At 35.8% G+C, this 26,624-nt stretch overlaps 3 protein-coding genes across 3 annotated transcripts in view; all 3 read right to left on the bottom strand.

The window, feature by feature from the left end:
* Positions 1 to 5,133, bottom strand: part of LOC140148182 (ATP-binding cassette sub-family C member 9-like) — a 36,274-nt gene extending 31,141 nt beyond the window's left edge. The window contains exons 1-5 of the mRNA XM_072170042.1: positions 4,991 to 5,133; positions 3,771 to 3,849; positions 2,885 to 2,990; positions 2,519 to 2,617; positions 1,750 to 1,915 (exon numbers count right to left, since the gene is read on the bottom strand). Coding sequence (XP_072026143.1) covers positions 1,750 to 1,915; positions 2,519 to 2,617; positions 2,885 to 2,990; positions 3,771 to 3,849; positions 4,991 to 5,053 — 513 coding nt within the window. The 5' untranslated portion in view covers positions 5,054 to 5,133. The remainder of the gene's footprint in view (positions 1 to 1,749; positions 1,916 to 2,518; positions 2,618 to 2,884; positions 2,991 to 3,770; positions 3,850 to 4,990) is intronic.
* A 1,467-nt stretch (positions 5,134 to 6,600) lies between these two features.
* LOC140147113 (ATP-binding cassette sub-family C member 8-like) lies at positions 6,601 to 17,693 on the bottom strand. The gene is given in 8 exon segments (XM_072168890.1): positions 6,601 to 6,606; positions 7,152 to 7,400; positions 9,067 to 9,107; positions 12,215 to 12,274; positions 12,277 to 12,376; positions 12,819 to 12,953; positions 15,397 to 15,552; positions 17,574 to 17,693. Coding segments are annotated over 8 exon segments (816 nt in total). The 5' UTR covers positions 17,643 to 17,693.
* A 1,645-nt stretch (positions 17,694 to 19,338) lies between these two features.
* On the bottom strand, positions 19,339 to 26,381 carry LOC140147112 (ATP-binding cassette sub-family C member 9-like). The gene is made up of 3 exons (XM_072168889.1): positions 25,776 to 26,381; positions 24,872 to 25,114; positions 19,339 to 19,536 (listed from the first exon to the last, which is right to left on the bottom strand). The coding sequence occupies exons 1-3, from the start codon at positions 26,379 to 26,381 to the stop codon at positions 19,339 to 19,341; spliced, it is 1,047 nt and encodes a 348-aa protein (XP_072024990.1).
* Positions 26,382 to 26,624: the final 243 nt, after the last annotated feature.

Genomic DNA, 26,624 nt, shown 5'->3' with positions numbered 1-26,624 from the left:
TGATTCAAAAAAATACTGTAACAGATAACTTAAGAAATATATATACATGTAGAGTTTATATCAGATATTACATTCAATTGTAATAACTTCTGTATCACATTTTTCTTGAAAAACAACATTAAATAAACAAATTTTTTTTATTATAATTACATTTATCAGACAAAAGGTTTTTATGTTCACTCGGTTAATATGAGCAATATCATATCTTATATCACATCTTACGCTAAAAAGTGTTTGTGCAAGAAATGGCCTCAGGAGGACAAGGGTTATTTGAGAGTCCAGCCCCACAATTACACCAAAAATGGGAATTTCATCAAAGCTCACATTTTTCTCAGGCCTGAGATACAAGGTGAGCCAAAAAGTGCAATAAGGGAAAGAAAACATATTTATCTCAGAACCAAAATTAATTTTCAGTTGTTGAAAGTTTCTATGAATGCTACACACTCAATGGTCACCTTGTGGGAAAGAATGAAGTGAATCCCGAGTGACACATCCATATCTTCACCAACCTGTAGGCATTTGGTGCCCACCGAATCTTCTAATATCCAAACCGCTCAATTGAACTCAAAATGGATTTGAACCTTCTGAAAAAAGCATACCACCTTTAAGAATCTTTTTGTATATATGAAGAGCTTTTTTAATAGTTGCAAAAGCCCTTACATCCACCTCTGGCTGAAATTGAGTTATTGGCATGATATTATAGTGTGGGTAGAAATACACATTTTGGTGGTTGTTATCGTATATTTCCCTTTGTTTTTTAATGTATAATAGTAGCCTTGAATGTTCTTTAACTATTAATACCAATAGGAACTGTTTTTGGGTCACTAAAAAAAAAAAAATCATTTTAATTAACAAAAAGCTTCTTAAGGGATCTAGAATGAGCGTTTATGGCGTTTCGACAGTATTTTTGTGGGACATGAGAGCACCTCAGACGTATCGAATTGCATTCTGAATACGAAGCATGTCTTTCTGATATCAAATAATTTTCATTTTTGAAATTCACGATATAATACAAATTTTATGACAAATTATTAAAATTTGATATTTTTCAAATTTTGATATATAACAGTCCTCGAAATAAATTTCATAAATCTAATGATATATTCTTAAAGTGTATGTAGCTGGGAGGAAAAGCCGACGATCAATTGAAAATTGTGACCTTTTATATTGAAGATATGGATTTTTTTTGTGTGTTTTGGGAAAAAATCCATATCTTCAATCTGAAAAGGTCAAAATTTTCAATTGATCGTCGGCTTTTCATCCCACCTACATACACTTTAAGTATAAATCATCAGATTTATAAAGTTTACTTCAACTACTGTTAAATATCAAAAATATCAATTTTTAATGATTTGCCATAAAATGTGTATTACAAAAATTCATAATTAAAAAGTACATGAGATATTTAAATTTTTCTTTTTGATTTTGAAAGCATTAGTCAAGTTACATAAAGTAGTGAAAAAATAGGCTCAAATTTGATTGCAAATGTGGTTTCTAGAAAAGGGGAAAATTTATTTAGTTGCAAAATGCCACGATATAAAATAAATAATAAAATAAATAGGAAGGCTTGAAAATTATACCAAACCTATTCTTTTAGTTTCTATTCATCAGCACTTTATCCAAAATCAAAATGAATCAAATCTAAGTAGTAATTGCACAATTAAAAAAGTTGTTTTTCTCAAAAAGTCAAAAAGTGAATGTAAGGGTTTTTGCAACTAAGCTCTTCATATTAGAAAACATTCAGCTCACCAATATGATAATATCCCTGGCTGAATACACAGCTCGAGCTACACTAACTCGTTGTTTTTGGCCACCACTGAGATTGATTCCTTTCTCTCCAATCTCGGTCTTATCTCCACCAGGGAGAATATCTATGTCTTGTTTGAGAGCACAAGATTCCAATACTTTCTTGTATCTGAAAATGCACCAAATTATAGCTCTTAAAGTAATAGTAATGCGAGTAATGACATTTAAGGGGGTACTACACCCCTGGCCAATTTTGTGCCTATTTGTGCATTTTTCTCAAAGATTATAGCGCATTGGTGACAAGTAAGATATGTATATTATAGGGGCAAGGACTACAACTACTTCACTGAAAATTCAGCAACTCAAGGCAAGTAGTTATTGATTTATTGATCAAATATTGGTTTTCCCTCATTTTTGACTGTAACTCCACAACTGTTGTCTGTGCTGAAATATAATTTCCAGTGCAGTAGTTGTTGTCCTTGCCCCTATAATATACATACCTTACTTGTCACCAATGCACTTAAATTTTTGAAAAAATGCAAAAATAGGCATAAAATTGACCAGGGGTGTAGTACGCCCTTAAAAAACATAAATTATGTGTATAACTATTTGAATGATATCGACCCCCTATCACGATTACTCACCATTTCGCGGCTCGATGTCGCGGCTTCACCGCTCATCCCCCTCAGTCGCGAGTAGTCTTTGACAAAGACTAAATAAAGAAAGCCATTACATTATCAAGATAAAAGAAAAGAAAACAACAACAAAATACCTTCGATTGTTGTTTGGTTGTCCGAATAATATATTGTTTTTGAGGGAGTCATTGACAAGCCACGCTTTCTGTCCCGCATAGGCGACAGTATTTCGAGACCTGCAAAAGACAAGGCAACGAATAAGTAAGAAACACTCTATTTGAGATACCCTGTGTACCTCTACACCCTTTTATATTATACACGCATTAAATAGATATTGATTCCCCTAAAAAAAGTCTGAAAAAAAGTCCAAGTTTATGAAGGATCCGGGACCTTAATCTTTTCCAAAGTGACAGGTAAAACGATTAAAAAAATCAGATGATATACGCAATGTTTATTGTTTTGCCAGATGACTTTGTATATGAGTGAAGGTAAGATGGACTTACTCATTGAATTGCACACTGCCGCTAAGTGTTGTCATTTCCCCTAACATTGCAGATACCATGGACGACTTGCCACTTCCAACTGATCCGACTATCATAGTTAATTTTCCTGTTTAAAAAAAGTCAGAGAACCAAGGTTGATATCATTAAAATATTGGTTAATGATGATCACAGTATAAAATACAGCTGCAATTGGGAAATTGAAAGTATAACCAAATCAACGAATAGCAGTCAATATATAAAGACTGCACAAAAAGTAACACAGCTGTTATAAATACGCCTATAGCTTCAGAAATAGTATTTGTATTCACAATATTTTGACATAGAACGACGAATGGTGCATTTAAAAGCTGGACGATTTTGACAGGAAGCATGTACTGAATACACGCAAATTTAGTTTTCTTTGCTGGCGTTTCCGAGCTTGCAAAATCATGCCGAATTATCTGCATTGACGAGATTCATGATTAAGGCATATGTTGTGCTCCAAAGTTGGAAGTAAGTACCATAATAATTTCTTTGGCTTTGGAGTTTTTAATATACCATCGCAAAATTAGATGAACATCGGCTCACGGGAAAAAACCAGCGTGAGCTGAAATGCAACATCAAATATACATATTTTCATAATTTCCTACGAGTTTACCAAAGTTCTCATGCTAATATAAAACTGTCGAGTTTTCTCATTCACACGCACCGTCAGTTTTGCAATTTTGTACTCGTGGTCAGTATTTCTAGGCAAAAATCCACAGTAAACATGGGAGACTCCTCCCATTTTGGCCAAAACCTTTCAAACTTTGATAGACCCGTTAATTCAGTTAATTTCAAGAGGCAATACGAAAAGAACTATACCATTACAAAACTTTTAATTGTATATTGGCAAAATTATTCTTACCAGCTGGTATTTCGACACTTATATCTGAGAGCACTGGAATGCTGGTGTCTTTATCCCACGTAAACTGACCGTCTTTTATCTGTCAATGGATGAAAGTGTTGTTTCAAAATCATTTAAAATAAACTAAAGCAAATATATTCTATGGCCTTCTTATCAAAAAATCCTATGTCGTAAATAATTTATGGGAGTTTGTTGTGGCATGTCACTGAGAGGGGTTGGCTACTTTTCGAATAGCCCCATACATACTATTCATTTCAAACGACAAAGCGATACCTGTTTGCAGAATATTATACAAATATCGACTGCTATGAGGGGCACGGTTAAAATTATAGGACCAAGGTGATCTCAAACCCATGCTATGATCCGAGGCGCAGCCGAGGGTCATAGCATGGTTTTGAGATCACCGCGAGACTATAATTTTAACCTGACCCAAATAAAACAGTCAATATTTGTTTTATAATTATATCGAATATACCTCATATATAGATTCCTGTCATGGGTCACTCCATATCAAGGAGCCCCCCCCCCCCATCTGACCCCTCAGATTTGCTTTATATTTTACTATGTTGTATCTGTAAAAATATTAAAAACCTGTAAGTTTGAGGTCTGTAACTCTTACGGATTTTCTGTGGCAGCGATTTAAAGTTGGAGTAGGGGAGGCTAAATTTGGACCCAATAGTTGCCCTTTAAATAAATTTCATCTTTGGGAGTCTGTGCCTTCTTTATAAAGAGAGAGAGAGAGGTCTGAAACCTTGTATACACACTAAATGCATGCCCAATTTGTCAAAAAGTAAAAAACAAATCCTGTAATTGCGTGTTGTGTCGCAGGATCATTAAATATGCAAGAAAAAATGTAAGTAAACTGGCAAGTTTATCCGCCTAAATTCTGATTTTTTGTTGTCACTGATGCTATATATAGGATAAATACAATGCATATCCAAAAAATTGAGCTCACAATTCATTTACATTTTGAACAGCGCCCTCACGAAGATGAAATTTATTGCAAATTCAACATTTTCAGGGGGCCCAAAGTCGATGTGGTCCACCTTCTAAATTGATAAAACATCACTTTTATATGACTGCTAGTCTTAAATTACAACTTTGCTAAGTCCCAGTATAACAGTAATTGTCTAGGTTGACATATAAAACGACAAGCCCAAAGTTGACCATTTTCTTATGATTGCATGTACTATTGGTCAGTAGCATTCTCAGTGCAATACCTTGATAGCGATATGATCTGGTAAAGGTTTTCTCAAAGCTCTTGTGACCAGCGAAGAACTCATGGCTCCGTAAGAACCACTAAGTGGTTCACTGCGTAACAAACTCGCTTTGTCATCATCATCCTCTGGCAATGGATACTTCCTAATTGTGTCATCATCAGAATACTAGAAAGGTGAAAGTATCATAAGGATTATGGATTTTCATCATCATGCAATGTTTTTTGATTGCATGTAAAACTACGTCATTTATAAGAAAAGATGAACACTTTTGGCGCTGTTTACCAAAAATCGTATTGTCATATTTACAAGAAGTGGACACTGGTATAATGACATAAAACATCAGAAATTTTCAAAAAACTTTTTGTCATGAAATGTTAAGAATAAGTTATATTATTTGGCGAAATTAAATATATATAAATAGCGCCCTCAGTGTGCACACAAAATAATATACAGTATATTATAGAATAACAAATACCTCAAAAAAGCAGAAAAAGATGAATAAGTTACGAAAGAAACGAAAATCTATCTTAAAAAGAGCTGGAAATATTATGTACATATAGTTGTTGGTATTGTCCAGATTAAAAATAATATGTTTTGTTAGAAAATTAAATAAATTATCACATCAAACAACCGTGCATGATCGTTTGTGTGGGTGTCTAAATGTCTGGCGGCCTACCTGTGGGTATTTATGTGTATCGTATGTGCGATGGGTTGGGTGTAGGGTGTGATACGTGTGTAGCCGTCTGACCACGTGGGTGAGACATTACATTGTGAAGGGTTTTCATGGTATATCCAAGATCTGGGAAACGCATATCAAGTTTGTTTCATAAAACAATATGAAGGGCCTACTATAGACAATTACTTTTTGTTGGCCGCTGAGCTATATCAGTTCGGGGGCACTGCTAATTCAAAGACATCTCTGATATCAAATACTCTTGAAGCGTCATGTCACATAACAGTATCATATTTCAGAGACGTCTCATAAATCACATACTCCCTAGTTTCAAAACCCATTCGCAAACGATATTAGTAATTTTGGTGAACGTGCCAGCGCAGTGGGAATAATTTTGTGAATAGGCCTTATCAGGGTTGTAGCTAGCCCAAGTTGAGCATGTTGAGTGCCTGCTAATTTTACTATCCAATTCATGAATTGGGTAGTAAAATTGGGATTTTTTTTTACTTCAAAACATTTGATTTTGGCCATTAAAATATAAGTGTGTTCTTGGACCATTTGTCAGAATTTGCACAGATAGATATAATTTTTGCACAGGTAGATATTTGCTAAACATAGGAAAGCTTATTCTAATACACTCAGCTTCGTTCCGATGTGCTGCATCGAGTGCCTAGCTGTCAACAAAGCTCGACGTATGTGATATCACAGACCCCCGTATGTGAAATCACTGATCCGTCTTTGAAATTAGAGACGTCCGTTTATTACGAGTGCCCCCGAACTGATATGTGTTCCCATGTAAACGTGTTCCCATGCTGAAAGTTGACAAGCTATTTTTATTTGCTTTAAAGAGAACACAAATATGCACACAGTATAGACAATTGAATGAAGACGATTTATTTGTACTTGGATTTTCTTATTTTATTATACTAAGTATACCTCATACCTAATCATGAGAAAATATTGTAAAGGCCATAAATATACGCACTCATGCATAGGGAGACAAACATGATAAAGTTAATCTGTTCTTTTCATTCTCGATCGTTAACTTTTGGAACAATTCACATACATGCTATGCTATTTGTCTCAATGCCTTTTCGGGCCATATAGTAATTTAAATCGTGAAACCGTAGAACGATCTGTTGGTCAGCATAGATTTGAATAAAATTGAATCCCATCACATCAATTCAAAGCTGTACACCCTTTTGTGAAATAGTGGTTACCAGCGACTTAAAATGTATGTACTATAATGGGTGGGTGGGTGGGAGGGATGTGTGTTTGTTTGGACCGGTGTGACGATTTTGTGGGTGAGTTGGTGTGCGGGTATGTAGGCAGTTGTGTTGCATGTATCAACTTCCTAGTATCACTTTATTAGACCATGTCCCACACCCGGATACTCACAATTATACAAAACCCTTTGGGTTACTATATATATTTAAAAACCTGCTAATAAAGATGACAATAATAAATAATGAAACTAATAATAATTACCGTTTCCTCTCCTTCCCCAGTGCTTCCATCAATCTTTTTCCACAAGGACTTGGCAGCACAACCTTCAACTTCAGGAGCAGCAAGAAAGAACTGCAACCGATTTGTACTTATTATACCGTTGACAAAGAGAAACATGGTGAGTGGAAAAAGGAACAAAGGACCGCCGAGTAGATTGAAAAGTGCTAATGAAGAAAAAGCTACATCAGGTGTCAAGTCGTTGCCAGTTACCCATGTGTATGTTCCAAAGGACTATACAAAGATTGAGAAAAAACACGTATACGACGTAGATTGCCACAATATTACAGCTAAAGGGATGTATAGAGGGCGGGAACCTGGTTTTGATTCCAGAGGTAGTGTGCCTGTTAGAGACACAGCCATCAGAAAAGGACTAGCTCAGATCGCGCGCCAAATAAGTTAGCAGTTCAGAAATTGCAATTTCCCAGCCTTGAAAAAAAATGGACAGAGCTGGGAATCGAACCAGGAACCTCCACATTATGAAACTCAGTGCATGACCACTAAGCCAACTAACTATTAGCTGAGAGAAGTTTGATAGTAATCCTTGATATTGCTGAATAGAATAAATCAATATTGATATTTATCTAATGTACGATGCTATTCAAATAGACGTTCCATAGAAACTAGGAATATGTGAAATGGCTATCAATCGATCAATCAATCAATCAATCAAGTTTTCAAGTTATTAACAATCAATAATAAACCGATGAATCATGGAATATTACTAAATACTAAACTACCAAATTAATAAATAAGTCAGTAAATAAACAAATAAATAAATAGGTATAAATAAATAAATAATGCATAATGCAATTACTTTTTTTAGTTACAAAATTAAAACATTCTATTATTTATAATTTTCTGCTATACACGCAAAGGGGCTGTGCTTTTAATATCCGCGCCTGATCAATAATGGGTCTTTCACTCCATCTACTGTGTGCCCTGTAGGATTATGTCATGACCAGCTGCTAAACCAATCAGTCTTTTATCTGAATGCTTTATAGCAGATTAACAGTGTCCAATCAAGCCTATAACAAGGTCAGTCATTGGCCAGCTTGCTGACAGGTAGTCGTGCTCTTTTTATGAGATACTGATACGGCACCAAAGACTACACCTGTTCCGAACTTGGCCAGGAACCCTGTTTTCAGACGAAAATGTTGATGGTGTCACATTGAATTCAAAGTAACAAGTCAAGAGACCCACATAGAGGAATACGACATCTATTCTGAGCCAATCTGCATTCTGTTGCCTTCAAAAGCTGACGATCAGACACAATTTTTAAAAGGAGCATGTCCAGATATCAGCGTTAATTTCAAGTAAGCTTAAGGTGGCACGCAGGATCATTCAAAGAGTAAGAAATTTTACTTGTTTTGTATTGTATCTTTAAAAGTAATGATGATAAACACATAAAAGTATACATTTTCCGGAAGTAAATGATGCAAGGAATTGTTGAGAAAAGCCCCAAAATTAATTTTCTATACCAATTTTTTTCTTTGTTGTAAAACTATGGGTCAAAAAGAATTGTGATCCTTTTTTTGACCCATATTTTTTAAAACAAAGAAACAATTCAAAAATTTGAGAAAACCCTTTCTAGTATTTGTGTCTTTAGAACACAAACACGCAATTTAGATATTAGGTATGTTCTTATGGTGCTCATTTTTGCATATATCTGCCGTGCTAGTTGGATTTCTTGCATCATTTCCTTGAAAATGTATACTTTTATGTATTTATCATCATTACTTTTAAAGATGCAATACAAAACAATGTCTAAAGTTTCCCACAATTGAGTGATCCTGCCTTTCCCCTTAATTTTGTTAAAATACACATTTTAAATTTCTATTTTTGTTTCCGTTCCTACGATAAGGATGTCATTATACAGAACACAAAGTAAACGACTTACTATTAACGTAACGATCAATGGTGTTGAAGCTGTCAGGAACCCTGTTGAGTCAACAACAATTCGACATTGATTGTATTAAGGGTACATGATGTATTGTTGGTCGAAGCAGCAAAATATTTCACAAACACTTGTTGGGGGGGTCCTTAAAAGTTTTGACCACAATTTTTCCCGGATAAACTTGAGTTTATATGCTTTTCTATGGAGTTGACCCATAATTTTCATGTCAAAAAGGGGTGCCCTGAAATTTTTGAGATCTGAAAGGGGGCGAACAATTTTCCTGATGAAATTGTTTTGCATCAGCCCCCCTAACAAATGTTTGTGAACGGTCCCTTATCTAAATCAATATAATTATTATTGAAAAATATCACTTTGATGTTTTGCAAAAGTTCATTATTTAAAGTTCATTCTACAAATCATCATGTACTTTGATTTATTGTTGTTAATGAGTTATGAACGTTGTTGTTGTTTCAGCCCTCTTTACAACATAACTCAAGAACCACAGAAGTATATTTGAATTCTTCTACACACTCGCTATGAAATGATCAATACGAATTTTACCAAAGCTCACTACCATTCGCAAGATGCTGTGAACTACCAATCGCAATAGTTTAAAATAGTTGCATAATCTTTTTTGTTATTCAATGAAATGTATTATAAGTGATGCGATCAAGCAAAATCAGTCGGAACTCGGAAATATTGATTTTGAGATATAGCCAAACAAAGGAAACATTTCATTTGGTTTCCTGTTGTTTTGGAAACTCTTTAATTGCTCATATCTTTGGTACTGGTTGTTCAGTTTCAATGGGGTTTTCTGCAAAATCCAGCTTTGTAAATGCTTTTTACTATCCTGTTAGATGAAAATTTAATATTTCCGAGTTCCGACTGATTTTGCTTGATCGCATCACATATTGAGAACACAAAAATGTTTGTTTCGATGAAAAGGTAGCTGCAGACTCATTCAGAGTTTTTATAGTGAATATACTGAATTTTGAGTTAATCATGTACACTATTCCTTTTATACCGAAACTGTTCGCTGGAGAAGTGATGTAATAATCGGATTAACTACCAAAGCAATATGTGAAAACAATTTTGATTATATCGCGCTGCACTACAAGCAGGTTGTACTCATCACCTATGTATGTCTGCAATCATAGATTGCTCTTTTCAAAGATACTAATGTACAGCGAACAGTGAGACACAGTTACCGCACAAATCATGTACCAATTAACATTACCGCACATTTGCAATGACCCCGAGGTCACACGGGGAATTTGTAAATATTGTGGCGCGACCTATAAACCTATAGACTAGTTGACTTCAATGTTCATCAACAAAGGCAAGGGACTGGTATATCGATATGCTTGAGTGAACCCCATGCAACCACTACACTGTTCAATAGCCTTGTTGTGATGTGGCGGGAGTTTTAAAAACACGAGCCCTGAACAAAATATGATGCGCGCGCATACTGCCAGGCAATAAACAATGGAAATTAAGATGATGCGTGCGCATACTGCCAGGCATTGACGTCAGAAGTCAACTCATCTATAAACAGTCTGTTTAACAGTGTGATCATGGCGGCGAACATGGGTGAGAAGCGTTCTGAATGTCATGCGCACATCCAACGCATTATGAGGACGCTGCTACTTCCAGTAATACAACACACAATTATGATGCAAATATCTCGCGCCAATATCCTTCGGTTGAGAAGGATATCGATGTACGGTACATACAAATACGGCTAGTGTTTATAGAGTGCAAGTTTCCGGATAATATCTATAGAAATTATACCGCACATCTGCTCCCACTATAAACACCTAATTCAATTGCTAATTTTTTTCACCATTTGTGGCGTTTTTTTACCCAAACCTAAAGTGATTCCAATAATTAGTCTTTTAACTAGATAATCAAGTTAATCAAGTTAATCAAGTTATGACATATATCACAAATCCTTCCATTAGTCCCATGGAGTAAGTAAGTCAATGGTCATATGTGATGCGATCAAGCAAAATCAGTCGGAACTCGGAAATATTAAATTTTCAGTTTTTTATAGGATAGTAAAAAACATTCACAAAACTGCATTCGGCAGAAAACCCCAATAAAATTGAACAACCAGTTCCAAAGATATGAGCGATTTAAGAGTTTCCAAAACAATAGGAAACAAAAGGAAATATTACCTTTGTTTGGCTATATCTCAAAATCAATATTTGCGAGTTCCGACTGATTTTGCTTGATCGCATCACATATATCTCTTCAAAGGGCAAAATCAACAATTTTCAAAACGCTCCAATTACAATTAGTCTCAAATTATCCGAGTCTAGATTTAATGTTATGATCTATGAACTGCCAAGGTTACATAGTAATATTATACTAATAGGGTTGTTGAACTTGAGCCCACAATTCCAGAATAAGATGACTCGCATACAGCAAATTATACATTTTTTATATTTACCATAATCATTATAAATACGAATAACTTGCTGCTATTTTTTATTCAGTTTGACCCATGGCATTGTTATTGTACCCTTTAAACCTATATACCTCATTAATCAGGCATGACCAAATTCCTTGGGACCAGACTAACGACTTGTGATATTTTATAATATGATCAAAGCATTTTCAAATTTAATCCCCTATGTGACCTTTGACCTTTTGAATTTACTCAAGCATGTCTTCTTGGCAACTGGCAGATTCTGAATCGACATACCGTAAAACCTCGTCTACAAGCATATAGAGTACGTGCTTTTGATGAAAGCCAAATTAATCTAGACGCGTACCATCCATCGAAAAAACTATAATATTATGGAGTTTGAGCAAATTAATTACCGATACAAGCATACACAAACACGTACTATTGTAAGACCAATCTATTGTATTGACATACTGTCTCGTTTCAATTTAGCTTTCGTCAAAAACACACTATATGCTTGTAGACGAGGTTTTACGGTACCTGCTTCTAATACATGTACTAAACATGCTAAAAGCAAAAACAAAAGCCATATCTATCTTCAACTATGAGTTGCTTTAGAGATCAATGCAAGGCTTATTTTGATATATCCGTTGCAACCAGCGAATTCCAATTCATTCCTAATTCGTATACCACTGTATTTCCTGTCATACAAAAACGATTAATGCGGGGATTAATGGTTACCTGTCATTCCATAAAGGGAATTGATTTTAAACATGCTCCATAATTCCAGGTTTCTAACTTTTCGACTGCTGAACAGAACAATTCCTCCCATCCATACAACTTGAGAAGCTTGATACCTTGAAGCATTTCATTGGAATCTTTGAGTCGTTGATCTGCATAGGACTGATAAAACAAAAGCGAATAATAGAAAGACACATCATCAGCACAGCACCTTTACAGACTAACGCTATCCGGTTTATTTTACATAATCCCAAAAATAATAATAATAATAACAATATGACAACAATTAATATTTGAATTCTTCTACACCCTCGCTATGAAATGATCAATACATTTTTTGCCAAAGCTCACTGCCATTCGCAAGATGTTGTGAACTACCAAATCGCAACAGATTTAAATAAAACCGCTCACTTGATGCATAAACTAACCAGTCTATGTTCCACACTTTAAAACAAGAGAATTGATAAAGTCATTTTTGGATTATACCAAAATGTCTTTTGGGGACTTCCTTTTTTGGAACCGTCTATATTATGAGTCAGCACTGAGCTAGTGTAGTCTATTAGCGAAAATGTAAGCAATACTGTACTTATTGTGTGTTACCTACCAATGTTTGTTTTTCTAGTTTCGACATCATGCTTGCCACTATGAACTGGACAGGTACAATAAAAAGGAAGACGCAAGCCCCGAGCAAAGATGAATAACTCATTTTCAAGTAGAGCAGTATCAATGTAATTACCACCTGTAATTCAAGCATTCATTAAATCTAATTATTTACTAGTAAATAAATAAATAAACAATGCAATTGTTGTAAAGAAAAACTTCAAAACTTTACTAAACCAGCAAACACACAAATAAATGTTCTTAAAAACTTTGTTCAGAATGTTTTAATAACATTTAAATGTCGGATTGTTAAAACATTATTGTAAAATCTTGAAACCAATTCATCCGGATCGTTCATAGTTCAATAAAGTAGAAAATGTTCTTTTTTCAGATCTAATTATTCTGGTACTTACTCAGAAATATTTCAATTCCTATCAAGAATCATCAAACATTTAGAAACACCACAACAGAGTGAGCAAGATTCCTGATAGGAATTGAAATATTTATGAGTAAGTAGCAGAATAATTGGATCTGAAAAAAGAACCTTTTCTACTTTATTATTGTAAAATATTTGGGGCAAAATTATTTTATCAACACTTAAATCAACACTTCGCATGACTTCTTTTGCATGTTATTGTAACGTTTTATGCGCTTTATTTAAACCGACATTTAAACATTTTCTGTAAAACGTTGTGTTTACTGGTACTGCGCAAAGAGTGTACAGGGTGAGTCAAAATGAAGTAAACTCATGTTTGTGGCGCTTTTGTACAAAATCTAGCAGGAAGTGAAAATCTAGCAGTAAGTGAAAAAATCATTGAAAAGAGCAGATTCTGAACGGCTAAATTAAAAAAAGAATTGTTGTATTTGCTTTCTGCAAACCCGAGTTATACTCGGTTGAATAAAACCACCCATTTTTGAAGCTGCACACGGTTTCCCTTACCATGTTGGTAGTCTATTGATTTGTAGGGCTCGCTATTCAAATGCAAAATCCACACGTGACGGTGTTGCAGTTTGTATGGATACCTCCTCGTATAATCATAATCATAATAACTCTTATAACTAATTCATGGTCTCCCGTACGGTCCGACAGAAACTTCCTTGGGAAATGTTGCGAGGGGGTTGCGTCTTGAGCTGCTGATCTTTGGGTCTATTTACAACTCTAGCAATGTTTATGTCTTGCGGACCCCGAAGCTTCAGACTGTCGCATCATTAGAGTTACATGATTCGAAGCTTGTCTACATTCTTATATTGCTTATACATGTACTTGATATCCGATCAGCTGTGGAAAACTGGAGATGAACTTGGCTCGTTTCTTTCTGTGCAGCACAATATGATGAAATTGAAAAATTAAAAAAAGAACTCTGGTGGCCCATCTTTAGGCCATGATGTAGTCCGCTTGGCATTATTGATCAAAATCGCTCCTGCCAAACACTTTTATTTTGCATTTGAATATCGCGCTATAGCAGTCAATACGCTACCATGATCCCCCTACATGCTTAGGAACAGAAACCGTGTACAGCTTACAGCGAGCAGTGAAATATTTGCGTCTATAGACGAATCCAACGAGCCAAGTCATGGTTAAGATTTGTTCGGCCATTATTGGGTCCCCGCAGCCGGGCCCCGCAGCACGTGTTGTAACTGCCCAATTGGGTGGATTAAAGCCGCTTAAAAATCGATGTTAGATTCTTTTGTGTTGTAAACTGTCATCATTCTTTTGTCTACGTGTATCATGGGTGATAGAATGCAGTTTAAATACCCTCCAAGGCCGCATCATTTCACATTTTATGTGAGATGGAGCCGACGGGGACCAAGCAATGGCTGCCATTTAGGTGTAGGAATGCGTGAAATTGGATTCGTCTATAAGTAAATAATGTGGGAGTAAATGTGGGCGACAAACTGGCAACTATTACTATTCAAATACAGGGGCGTAGCGAGAGCCTCAGGGGCCCATGGACAAGGAACAGTACGGGCCCTTTTAACCAGGGCGGGATTTAGCCTATACCTTATATGGGCCGTGGGCCAGGCCAAAATTTGGAGGCCCCGAACTCACGTGCCGAGGAAGGCATGTGCACTAAAGTCAGTGGCCAAATTTTGGTTTAACTAAAGGGGGACCAACATATTTTGTTCAATTCAATTTCAGACTACTTTGGCCCCAGATCAACATAAACTTTGGTATTTGGATGCGCGCGAAGCGCGGAAAATTTTACAATTTTGCCCTATTTTGACCAAAAAACATGATGCATAGGGCAATTTTGGGGGCCCAAAATTGCCCTGGACCTGGGCCCATCTGGCCCAATGGTATAAAAATCCGGCCCTGCTCTCCATTATCAGCCCTTATTTAATTTTGACTTCGTCCACACTGTCCCCCCGCTTGCTACGCGCCTGTTCAAATACCGTATTACAACACCTTCTGTCAATAATATTTCGTTGCAACTTTCGCTAATGACAATAGTGATTACACTAGGGGTCATGAGCATGTCAAAAATGAAACTTAAAAGGGGCGATCCTCTGCAGAGGGAACGCCCAAAAAGGAGGGAAAATTTTATCAACTCACTTGATGATGGAAAATGTTATCAACTCACTTGAACAGGAATGGCTAGAAGAGTATTGATCCACTGAAACATAAAGTAGAGATTCATAGCATCTGTCGACATGTGATTTGTGATCTGCCCAACTGTCATCATTCCACCACTTGTTGCATAGGTTGATAAGCGTAAAGATTTTTCGTAGACCGTTGTCTGTAATAAATTTAAATGAAAATTACAAATCAAATACGTTTAGGGTGTAAACGAATCAATCTCTCATCCAATTTACTGTTCTTAAGGGATCTAAAATGAGCGTTTATTGCGTTTCGACAGTATTTTTTGTTGGACATGAGAGCACCTCAGACGTATCGAATTGCATTCTGAATACGAAGCATGTCTTTCTGATATCAATAATTTTCATTTTTTGAAAATCACAATATAATACAAATTTTATGACAAATTATAAAAATTTGATATTTTTCAAATTTTGATATATAACAGTCCTCGAAGTAAATTATATAAACCTAATGACATATTCTTAAAGTGTATGTAGCAGGGAGGAAAGGCCGACGGTCAATTGAAAATTTTGACATTTCATATTGAAGATATGGATTTTTTTCCCAAAAAGACCTAATTTTTTTGGTGTTTTGGGAAAATAAATCCATATCTTCAATACGAAAGGTCAAAATTTTCAATTGATCGTCGGCTTTTCATCCCACCTACATACACTTTAAATATAAATCATCAGATTTATAAAGTTTACTTCAAGTACTGTTAAATATCAAAAATATCAATTTTAATGATTTGCCATAAAATGTGTATTAAATTGCGAATTTCAAAAATCAAAATTATTTGATATCAGAATGACATTCTTCGTATTCAGAATGTAATTCGATATGTCTGATGTGCTCTAATGTCCCACAATAAATACTGTCCAAACGTTCATACCCCAGCCCTTAATAATGCTAATATCAATATAATTTGTTCCGCGTTCATTTGATGGACCCTGTATAAGACAAGATATCGGTAATATCTCTGCATACCCTATGACCCTTTTTATCTTTTCAGTTTCTGTTAGTCTATTGTTCAGAAAAGAAAACGCAAGGGATTATTCGCGTTGATCTGTAACTTGAATTCATTGTTAAGTTTGAAGTACCGATTTCAATAGAGGTGGGTGGTAATTAACGGTGCTATCAATCATACTCATTTGTATCTGCCAATAAAGGTTGGACAAGACAAGATTATACCTTGGGAACATCGGTGTCTTTAGTGTTTTAGGACCCCTTTCGCCCATGTCTCTCATATGGAAAGGTTTGGCTACAAAAACGATTCTCTAATAAACCATCTATCTATGCACAGTTTCCACCTCGATACACCTGAGCACACAAATATTTCGTCCAAGCTAGCAGTGAATTGACTTAACACAGACTTTCATTACACTACACGGTTGAGTGCATAGCATCATAGAGCTGTGTGAGATTCTAGCTGGAAAATAGGCCTCTGTGATTGATTTTTCCCAAGCACGATTTTTGACCAAAATGTAGGTTTTAAAAGTCAAAACCTCAAGTGTTCCTTACAATATGTTTCATATTAAAAATGAAAGAGCACACTTATATTGTCCATAATTATATATACACTAGCGTCATTAGAATGAGTAATGGCCAATTTAAATAGCAACTATTTTGCAAAAAGTTATACATTCCGCATATACCGTTTCGATCACATAGATTCCTTCTAGATTTTGTACAAAAGCGCCACAAACATGAGTTTACGTCATTTTGACTCACCCTGTACCCTATACAGCCTGTCTACAAAAAGTACAGCCCTCTTCCCTAGTAAAAGTGGCACAATTGTGATTTTACTCTTTCGTTGTTAACTAAACATATATTGAGATTAAAACAAGCAAATTGAACAGAACAAACGGCATTTGAGAACTAAGACTATGCCATTGACGTTGATGTAAGCATCGTGTCACAACAGGTATTTTCTAATTGTCAAAGAGGGCGCTTTTCACTTGCACAATTTTTTTTTGAGACAGGCTGTATGTTAAGTTTCACATAGTAGGCCTACATAAATTATGCGTTTCAATGTGACAACTACAAATCTAATTTTTGTACGTCAGCAATCTACATAATTCCATACAATAATCATGGGTCCTGAGCCACGGCTGCACTAGATTTAAATTATTTTTTTTGGGTATAAGATTTAAGAGTATGTGAATTGAAATAAATTACCTGAATTGCCGACCTCACATGTATGCCTTCAATTATTGCCTTGTACTCAAATGTTTGCATACAAGTCATTTGAAGAACTGCAGCAATGAATATAACACCAACCAAAAAGAAACCGTTTGAGAACAGATCGCTAATAGATATAAAACCTGGAAGCACTACCTGTCAGAAATAAGTTTATAAATCAATAAGAAGTAATAAATTGAAATTAGTAATAATGATAGAAATCATATTCTCAACAATATCTACTGGTATCATGGGTACATAGACAAATTGGCTCCAAATCCAAAATTGAGAGTTGGTAAGGAAACAAGAAATGTTGTGTGGTTTTTGTCTCATGAATAAATGAATTATATTACAACTGATTATAATAGACGTTATGATTTTTGCATAATGCTAAATAACAGATAACTATAAATCGTCCCTACACTCATAGAAATGACTTGTTCGCCTTGTTGGCGCAATTCAAAAGAGTAAGTTTGGACAACTCAAAAATAGTGTAAAAGTTGCCAAAACAAAATTCATTTTAGTTATCCGAACTTAAAAAATGCTGAAAAAGCTCAAAAAGTTCCGTCAACTAATCAACTTTGTTGGCATTACTTAAAAGTTGATGTAAGTCGTTGCGTCAACTTTTTAAGTAATGCCAACTTCTGAATTCAAGTTCAGGGAACTTAGAAAATAAACATGGTTCAAAGAACCAATTAGTTGAGTTATTGTAACTCAACATGTAAGTTGATGTAACTCGTTCATATTAAGTTACTGGTACTTATTGTTTTGAGTTATTCCAATTTGGTACTTTGTTACTTAATTCACGTAATTGGATCATTTTCTGCACAATTAGCAGTATTCAAATATTTATTTTTGTAATCAGTGCAAAATTTTGTATACTATAGCACACCTCTAGAAAATTATGCTAACCTAGTTTCATTTTCTGAGTTGTAACAACTCAATAAAGTAAGTGCAAATGAGTGTGACCAACATAATGACATCGAGTCAGCGTTACTCAAAATTGTACGCGTTGGCATTACTCGGAAAGTTGACCCAACGACTTACATCAACTTACTGAGTAATGCCAACGAACAATTTCAATGAGTGTATCTAACAAGTGCTTATAGCATAGCGCGAGTACAAACCTCTATAAAATCCATACATACGGCATTGCGAAATCAATGAAAAAGTGCAAAAGTGCGCTGCTCTCTGGAGACATAATAATACAATACGTTCAGGGTTCGCAGGTTTTTGCCGCAGAAAACCATCATTTTAACCGCTTGACAAAAACACTTTTTGCCGGCAAAAATGGCAAAAACTAAAAAAGTGATTTATAGTTCAGTTTTTTCACCTCAAAACAAATTATTAAGTTACAAAAATAATTTCCTGAGAGTAACAAGGCCAGATTTTGTAATAACAAGTAACATAATTATTAAGAAATTAGCGGCATGTGTTTTCATTGGTCAATGCATAAACCAAAATGTGGCACATATCAAATTCAAAACTTTTTCATTTTAAGGACTTGATCAGACACAAAATATGTAGAATGATTCATTAAAAGTTTTGTGTTACTGTTTATGAGCTTTCTGTATTACTTTTTAACATTTGGGTGACTATATGTGAATTTTTTCCCATTTTTTGCCATTTTTACCGGTTTAAACCGGCAAAAACTGGCAAAACAGGTTTTTGCCATTTTGCCGGCAAAAACCGAACCCTGAATACGTTGGATGTCATTCGGCAATTACTCTCACAAATTGTGTGCTGGCAAAATCATCATTTTTTACCAATATCCTACCTCCTCATTTCCATAGACTATTCTTGTCACATATTGAACTATCGGATCCAGAGCAAGTGGCCCTACATAACTCAACGTATCTGCAGTAAGCTTCAGTGAATAAGATATCAACATGTTCACACCGTGTACGTGTCGATAAACTCGCCATAATGATGGTTGCGATCCGGTTTTCTCAGCCCTTGCCTAGAGGTCAAAAGTAAAAGAAATATTTCTTATTGTTATAAGTTTCCAAATACTACAATCAAAACTAGTATTTGCGTGAATCGTGTAAAAATATAAGTAATACGCGGAATAATATTGAGACGTTTACGGTGGCACACAGGATCACTGGAGTGTTACATTACCAAAATTGAGTTTTCTTCACTAATGTTATGTTCAAACTATATTTTGCCATGTCATTAAAATAGAGTTTAAAGTAAAATCTAAACCATAAGAAAAGCTATTTATAGGTTAATAAATGCTTATCACTTGTTGAAAGTGAAATTGTACAAAATAATGCACGCGTACTGAGATGTTAATGAGTCTAATGCACGAGCCCCATCAACGTCTCAGTACAAGTGCATTATTTTATACAATTTCTCGAGCAACAAGTGATACGCATCTATTAACCTATTTCATACACGAAATAAATCCCGTGATTTTTGCTGTTTTTATAACAAAATTGTCCCTAAAATGTTGAAAAATGTAAGCAAATATATATGCATCCACCCGCAAGAAAAATGAACGCGTCAAAGAGCACTCCGCGTAGTAATTATACAATATTTATGCACGGCTAGTAATTAGAGTCACGCGGTAGCCGTGACCAGCAAGTTTTTTAAAAATAAGACTGATAAAGAAGACTACTAACAGATGCTCCCGCGAGACTATATTTACACCTAACATTAAAACACTTGACTTCTATTGTTCGATGTTATTTTTCGCTGGGTACAAAATGTATAGCTAAAACCATGCTAAATGTTATTTACAGTCCCAGGTGTAATATCGTGACAACTCATTAATTCCAAAAGGGCCACCAATCCTACAGCCAATCATTGTTCGTAATAAACAAATATTTTTGCTTCCATTTCACACGGTATTTCATAGCGAAAATTAGTTGCAAATCATACTGATCCAGAATTTTTGGACACTGCTACAGGTCTACCTGGTTATCACCTTCACACTACTTTTTCAGATTCACTTCCAAATATACCCTAACAGTTTCCTGGATACCCTACATACAAATTCTGAGCCACATTCGCCAAAAAATCAAGTTTTTCACCATTCTTTTGTTCATATCGGACGACGCATCCATTTATATAATAAATGCTGTATTTCGACACAGTAATTTATAGCAGAGGCCCGTGGTCTAATGGTTAGGGCGCTTGACTCCAGATACGCTATCCCGAGTTCGAAACCCGGTGACCAACTGATTTTTTCTTCAATGTTTTATTAAACAATTTATTGTCATTAATCAAGGATAACATAATTTTAAACATCCAGTGCTATTGTGATATTATTTTTTTTATTAAAGCAAGTTGTTTGATTCTCATGGAAAAAACACAGCATAATGAGATACAACACCATCAAGGATCAAAAGAAATCTGAATAACCAAGAAACTAGATCAGGTATTATGGTATGCAATACGACGTTACTCATTGTTATTCTAATTTAAATATATTTTGTCCTACCACGGGCAAATTCGCATGATAATAGGACAATAAAACATGATGGTGATATGTATGACAATTGTCATACCGTCCCGGTAGGTTGATTACAAACATGTATGTTAGTATGGAAGGCCAGCAGGAAAAAAAATATCCAAATAACATTTATCAAGCAGTACGGAGGCGTCTATGTGACACAACTTGACAAGATAATTATCTTGCCATGTCGACTTATTATCAGCATTATGTCAACATGACGATATAGAATATCTCGCCAAGACAACTGAACAAACAAATCAACATGGCAAGATAAATTGTCATGCTAAGTCGACATACCAAAAATGGATATCGTCTTCGCGAAATAAATTATTATGCCAAGTCAATTTAGCAACAAATTAATGTATACCATGATGCAGTCATGTCTACAGTAGAATTCATCTCGACCTTTGCAGGACTTAACCCCATTAAAAGCTATTAAACCAAGATAACACTCATTGAAACAGCTCAACTGATTAAATCGGATCTTCTCTGGTTGTGCACAAGTGACTGTTTTCATGTGCGATATCGCAATAAAGCTGGTATTCATAGCTTCAGTTGGGTAACCGATTATAAAGGAAACGAAAGGAAACAATGTTATGTGTGGCTTTGTTCACGAAATCAGACAATGTCGTGCTTTTTGTAAACCAGCATTCTTGAAAATGAGCAACATAATGATTTTTGACTTAACACGGTTTAGAAATAATTTCTTCATATTTTTGGTGTTATCTGTCGTTTACATGTCCTTCCTAAAACACAAAAGTACGACCCTCTCCAAACACCTAAATTAGCTAAAAATTTAGGACATGTTACAAAACTTTATTTTCTAGAACCTATTTAGAATAATTTAAATGTAGCTTTTACCGGTTTTTTGTGGCATCCTTCAGAAGTGAGCGGTCCGATACCAATATTTTCGGTCAAATCTCCATTCAAATAACACGGGGAGTTGGCTAGCTATGCCTTGCCCTCACTCATATTTTACAAAAGTACGACCATTTCTGAACATCTAACCTAGCTGTAATTTTAGGTCATGTTAGAGAAATATATTTGCTAGAAGTTTTGGAGAATAAATAAAATATTGGCTGGTTATTTTTCACACAGTGATGTTAACTAGGCAAGTGTCCATTCTCCCAACATACATCATTTGTAGGGTCACGCGTCAATGGTGAGAGCACTGTGTATTGTGTATAGGAAAACGGACAGTAACTGCAGTATGCATAGCAGGATATTTTGTCACGTCCAGTTGACTTCACAAACAATATAAGTCAACATAGTAAGATTAAATTATCATACCAACAAAGAATAGTAATTTTTGACACCGTAGAATTTAAATTATTGAAAAGCATCCTCGGGATGTAGAGGAGGGGGCGGCCCGAAATTAAAGGGAAAATTAAATCTCAAAAGACCGCCGACAACCGCCGCTCAATAGGGATATCCAACTAGATTGCCCCGCAGGGCTACAAAGAACCACAAACCGCGAAATTTGGATATCCAGCTAGATTGCCCCGCAAAACTCAGGAACCACAAATCTTGAAATATGGATATCCTACAAATTAAAACCACAAACCGCGAAACACCGCCAACAACTGCCGCTTAATAGAAATATTCAACTATATTGCCCGCAGGGCTACAAAGAACCACAAACCGTGAAATTTGGATATCCAACTAGATTGCCGCAGGGCTATAAAGAACCATAAACCGCGAAATAGGGATGTCCAACAAGTTTTAACTATAAATTAGCCCTCGATAGAGGGCAAAGCTTTAAGGATTAGGGAAATTATAACCACGAACCGCGAAAGTTGCCTTAACAAACAATATAAGTCAACATAGTAAGATAAATTACCATACCAAGTAATAGTAATTTTTGACACCGTATAATTACAATTTTTGAAAAGCATCCTCGGGATGTAGAGGAGGGCGGCCCGAAATTAAAGGGAAAATTAAATCTCAAAAGACCGCCGACAACCACCGCTCAATAGGGATATCCAACTAGATTGTCCCGCAGGGCTACAAAGAACCACAAACCGCGAAATTTGGATATCCAGCTAGATTGCCCCGCAGGAATCAGGAACCACAAATCTTGAAATATGGATATCCTACCAATTAAAACCACAAACCGCGAAAAACCGCCAACAACTGCCGCTCAATAGAAATATCCAACTAGATTGCCCCGCAGGGCTATAAAGAACCCCACACCGCGAAATATGGATGTCCAACAAGTTTTAACTATAAATTAGCCCTCGATAAAGGGCAAGGCTTGAAGGATAAGGAACATTATAACCACGAACCGCGAAAGACCTCCAACAACCACCTCAATAGAGATATTCAACTAGATTGCCTGCAGGGCTACAAAGAACCACAAACGGCGAAATTTGGAAATCCAACTAGATTGCCCCGCAGGGCTACAAAGAACCACACACCGCGAAATATGGATATCCAACAAGCTTAAACAATAAATCAGCATAGAGGACAGGGTTTGAAGAATAAAGGAATACCACGAACCGCGAAAGACCGCCAACAACCGCCGCTCAATAGAGATATCCAACTAGATTGCCTGCAGGGCTACAAAGAACCACAAACGGCGACATTTGGATATCCAACTAGATTGCCCCAGGGCTACAAAGAACCACTTACATTTTAGTTATAGGTATAGCTACATATACTCGTATTTTTATTATCATAAATCAAGGATAATATTATTCAAACTTCTATTTTTCGCTTTATTCGTCTTATGGAGTACTTCGTAACCGGATGACTTTTCAAGCTTGGAGCTACTCGGCTTCATTCATAAAAAGAAAGCAAATCTACCAAAAAACGTTGACAACGTAAAGAAAGCAGCAAGTTTAAAAAGCCCCACCTCGGCTCACTTTTTGAAACTTGGTCCCATTTGTAAAAGATGCTGATTTAAACTTTGTCATAATTATCAACTTAAAACATTTGCAGAAGTGTTATGTATCTTTAATTTGCCGATGCGATATTAAGTTGTCAGCATTCTTGAACGATCAGAAAGGTTGTTCTTGTCCAATATCCTATATATGTTTTGTTTTATAATAATTATTAAGTTCATGATCAATGATTGAATTAAACGAATAACAAGTAGGCATGTTAATGGCAATGATGCTATTGCTGTTGATATTCAAAATGGGACCAAGTTTCAAAAGGTGAGCCGAGGTGGGGGCTTTTTAAACTTGCTGCTTTCTTTACGTTGTCAACGTTTTTTTGGTAGATTTACTATACGTTTGCTATAATTGGTTCGCACTATCTAAGAGTGTATGAATTTATCGTATTGATCTGCCTTCAAGTAGGTAAAGCTTGTGCATGTGAACTGCGAACCGACAGACCATCACTGTCCCCGGCCCAGAAGGCTCCCAAGAATCAGACAAATGTGGGCGTACACTACGAATGAGCCGTAAAGTCGGCAAATTGTATTCTGAGTTACAGTGTAAAATCAAATGTGCGTGAAGGTCGTATTCATAGGTATCTCAATTTGATGCGACATGTTTCTCATTTGATAGCACGAGTTAAACACCGTTTCCACCAATCAATAATCCTATTGCTAAAGAGTTTAATAGTCTTCTACCTATTTCTATAGAATCCTTAAATAGCTCTAGTCTTTGTTTGCTTTGGCTAAATCCTGTTCGTGGTGGGTTACAAAGCATTGTATTTTGTCTAGTTATGTATAATCAACAGTTAACAATGAGAGGGCATTCCTGAACCTCGTTGACTTGGGGATGATTTGAAAGGACCGCCAATTATGACTGTTTGATATTTATTACCAGCAATGTGGAAATAGTCAATTAACACTCCTTTGGTTATATAATTCTCGAGTCAACTTTACCTTTTCCTTTTGATAAGCTATTTTGAACTTTTCGTGAATTTCCCTGGCCTGGTGTCGATGTGGTATTTTGCCCAAGTCTTCTACCACTATTGGTCTTTTGTATCCCAGTATCGGGAGCCAGTTGAGCCACCAGAATGTTAGTTCAGACAACAGGTTAGCAAATCGACGAATATAACGCATATTTTTCAGTTTCATGTCGGAAGCTGCTTCCTGGTCTTCAGGCGCTTGGCAACAGTGACAAACCTATAGAAACGGGATTATTAAAATAATAAGATTAATTAAATAATTAATTAATTTATCAATTAATTAGTTAATTGTCAATAATTATGCGGACAAGTGGGCAACCTATTTTTTAATTTAATACTTAGATGTTGAATTGCTCGGATCAACATGATCTGTTTTCGGGAGTTTATAAAAAGAATTTAAGAGTAAAAGCCATTGGCATTTAGCAGTTTAGAAAACGCGATCTTATTTAAAAGAACATTTCGTGATCCACAGCATCATCCCCCACTTTTCTCCAAAAAAAGTTGAGATTCTTATACCAATGGAAACCTCTGGTTACATAATGTTTATGTATACAAAATATTTCTTGCGGATTAATTCGTTTAGCAAAAAAAACTCGCGAATTTTAAATTACGTTCTGGTACACAGATATTACAACACGGTCTATGGAGCAGTGCAATACACATAATCATGCATAATTTGCAAACGCAAATCGGAATCAACTGAAATTTTTGGAATAAGCTTTTTTCATCGATATCTACATGTCTACTGAAAATGTCATAAAAGGAGGATGCTAAGATCACATGGATTGTGACTTATAAAAGTCATAAACCGCACTTCAGTTAACTAAGATCGCATTTTCTTCATAATTCAATGACATAATAGACAAATATACCTTTACCTTCGATCTAATAGCATTGATATCCAGCAGTATAAGAACTCCATAAACGACCATCAAAGCCAATGTGAAATCAAACCTTGCTATCTCAACTGATCCCAAGTCAAGATACTGCAAGTTTAATAATCTAACTGTTTGTGTGGTGAAAGCGCAGATCCAATACAACAAAACTACCCATAAAATATAGCCAGCCTGCAGCCACATCTCCATATGCTGGTAACATGCCATTGCGGCAATAGTCCCTAAAATGGCGCCACATTGTGGTAGATATAAGTGTGGCTGAGTGGGTGAGTCATATGTGGCATCTGTAAGAATGCCTTCTCCAATCGATCCAGCAAGCAGTATCAGCGATGCAATTAAAAATATACACCGCAGTTCGTGTCCGGGAAACCGCAATAAGAATTTGGTGTCCCCGTTATTATAATGGGTGCATTTAAAGACTAGTAATAAGAGTAAAGCACAAATTACAAAAACAAGATGTGCAAGAGTGTCTAACCCATCTACAAGGCAGGGGCTTCCAAGGACATTTTCTTTAGTCAAAGATTGACTATCTTCTATATCTGTTGAGTTAACCCCACAGTACCATTCCCATGTGTCTGATACTGCCATTGCGTTGCTTGGGGTCACTTTGAGTTTTCAACAAGACATCCTGCAAAAAAGCATAGATAATCTATAATCAATAAACCAACGATATAACAATAATATTATGTACCACATATGGGTCCTGGGGCCTTTGTAGTTTTAGCGCTAGCCTTGTCACTTTGAGGAGGAGAAGGAGAAGGAGAGGAGGAGGGAGGGAGGAGGAAGAGGAGGAGAAAAAGGAGAAGAAACTATACGGGATAACAATATACC

This window comes from Amphiura filiformis, chromosome 3 (genome assembly GCF_039555335.1).
Source record: "Amphiura filiformis chromosome 3, Afil_fr2py, whole genome shotgun sequence".
Classification (NCBI taxonomy): Eukaryota; Metazoa; Echinodermata; class Ophiuroidea; order Amphilepidida; family Amphiuridae; genus Amphiura; species Amphiura filiformis.
Note: the sequence above shows the minus strand (reverse complement) of the source record. Positions and strands in the feature narration are given on the sequence as shown.

What these genes read in the sequence shown, in the direction of transcription:
- LOC140147112 (XM_072168889.1), bottom strand. Translation starts at nt 26,381, where the DNA reads ATGGCAGTATCAGACACATGGGAATGGTACTGTGGGGTTAACTCAACA. An exon ending in TCAATGCTATTAGATCGAAG is followed by an intron (nt 25,115 to 25,775) that starts GTAAAGGTATAT and finishes CCGTTTCTATAG; the next exon opens with GTTTGTCACTGTTGCCAAGC. An exon ending in TAGCTTATCAAAAGGAAAAG is followed by an intron (nt 19,537 to 24,871) that starts GTAAAGTTGACT and finishes TTTGACCTCTAG; the next exon opens with GCAAGGGCTGAGAAAACCGG.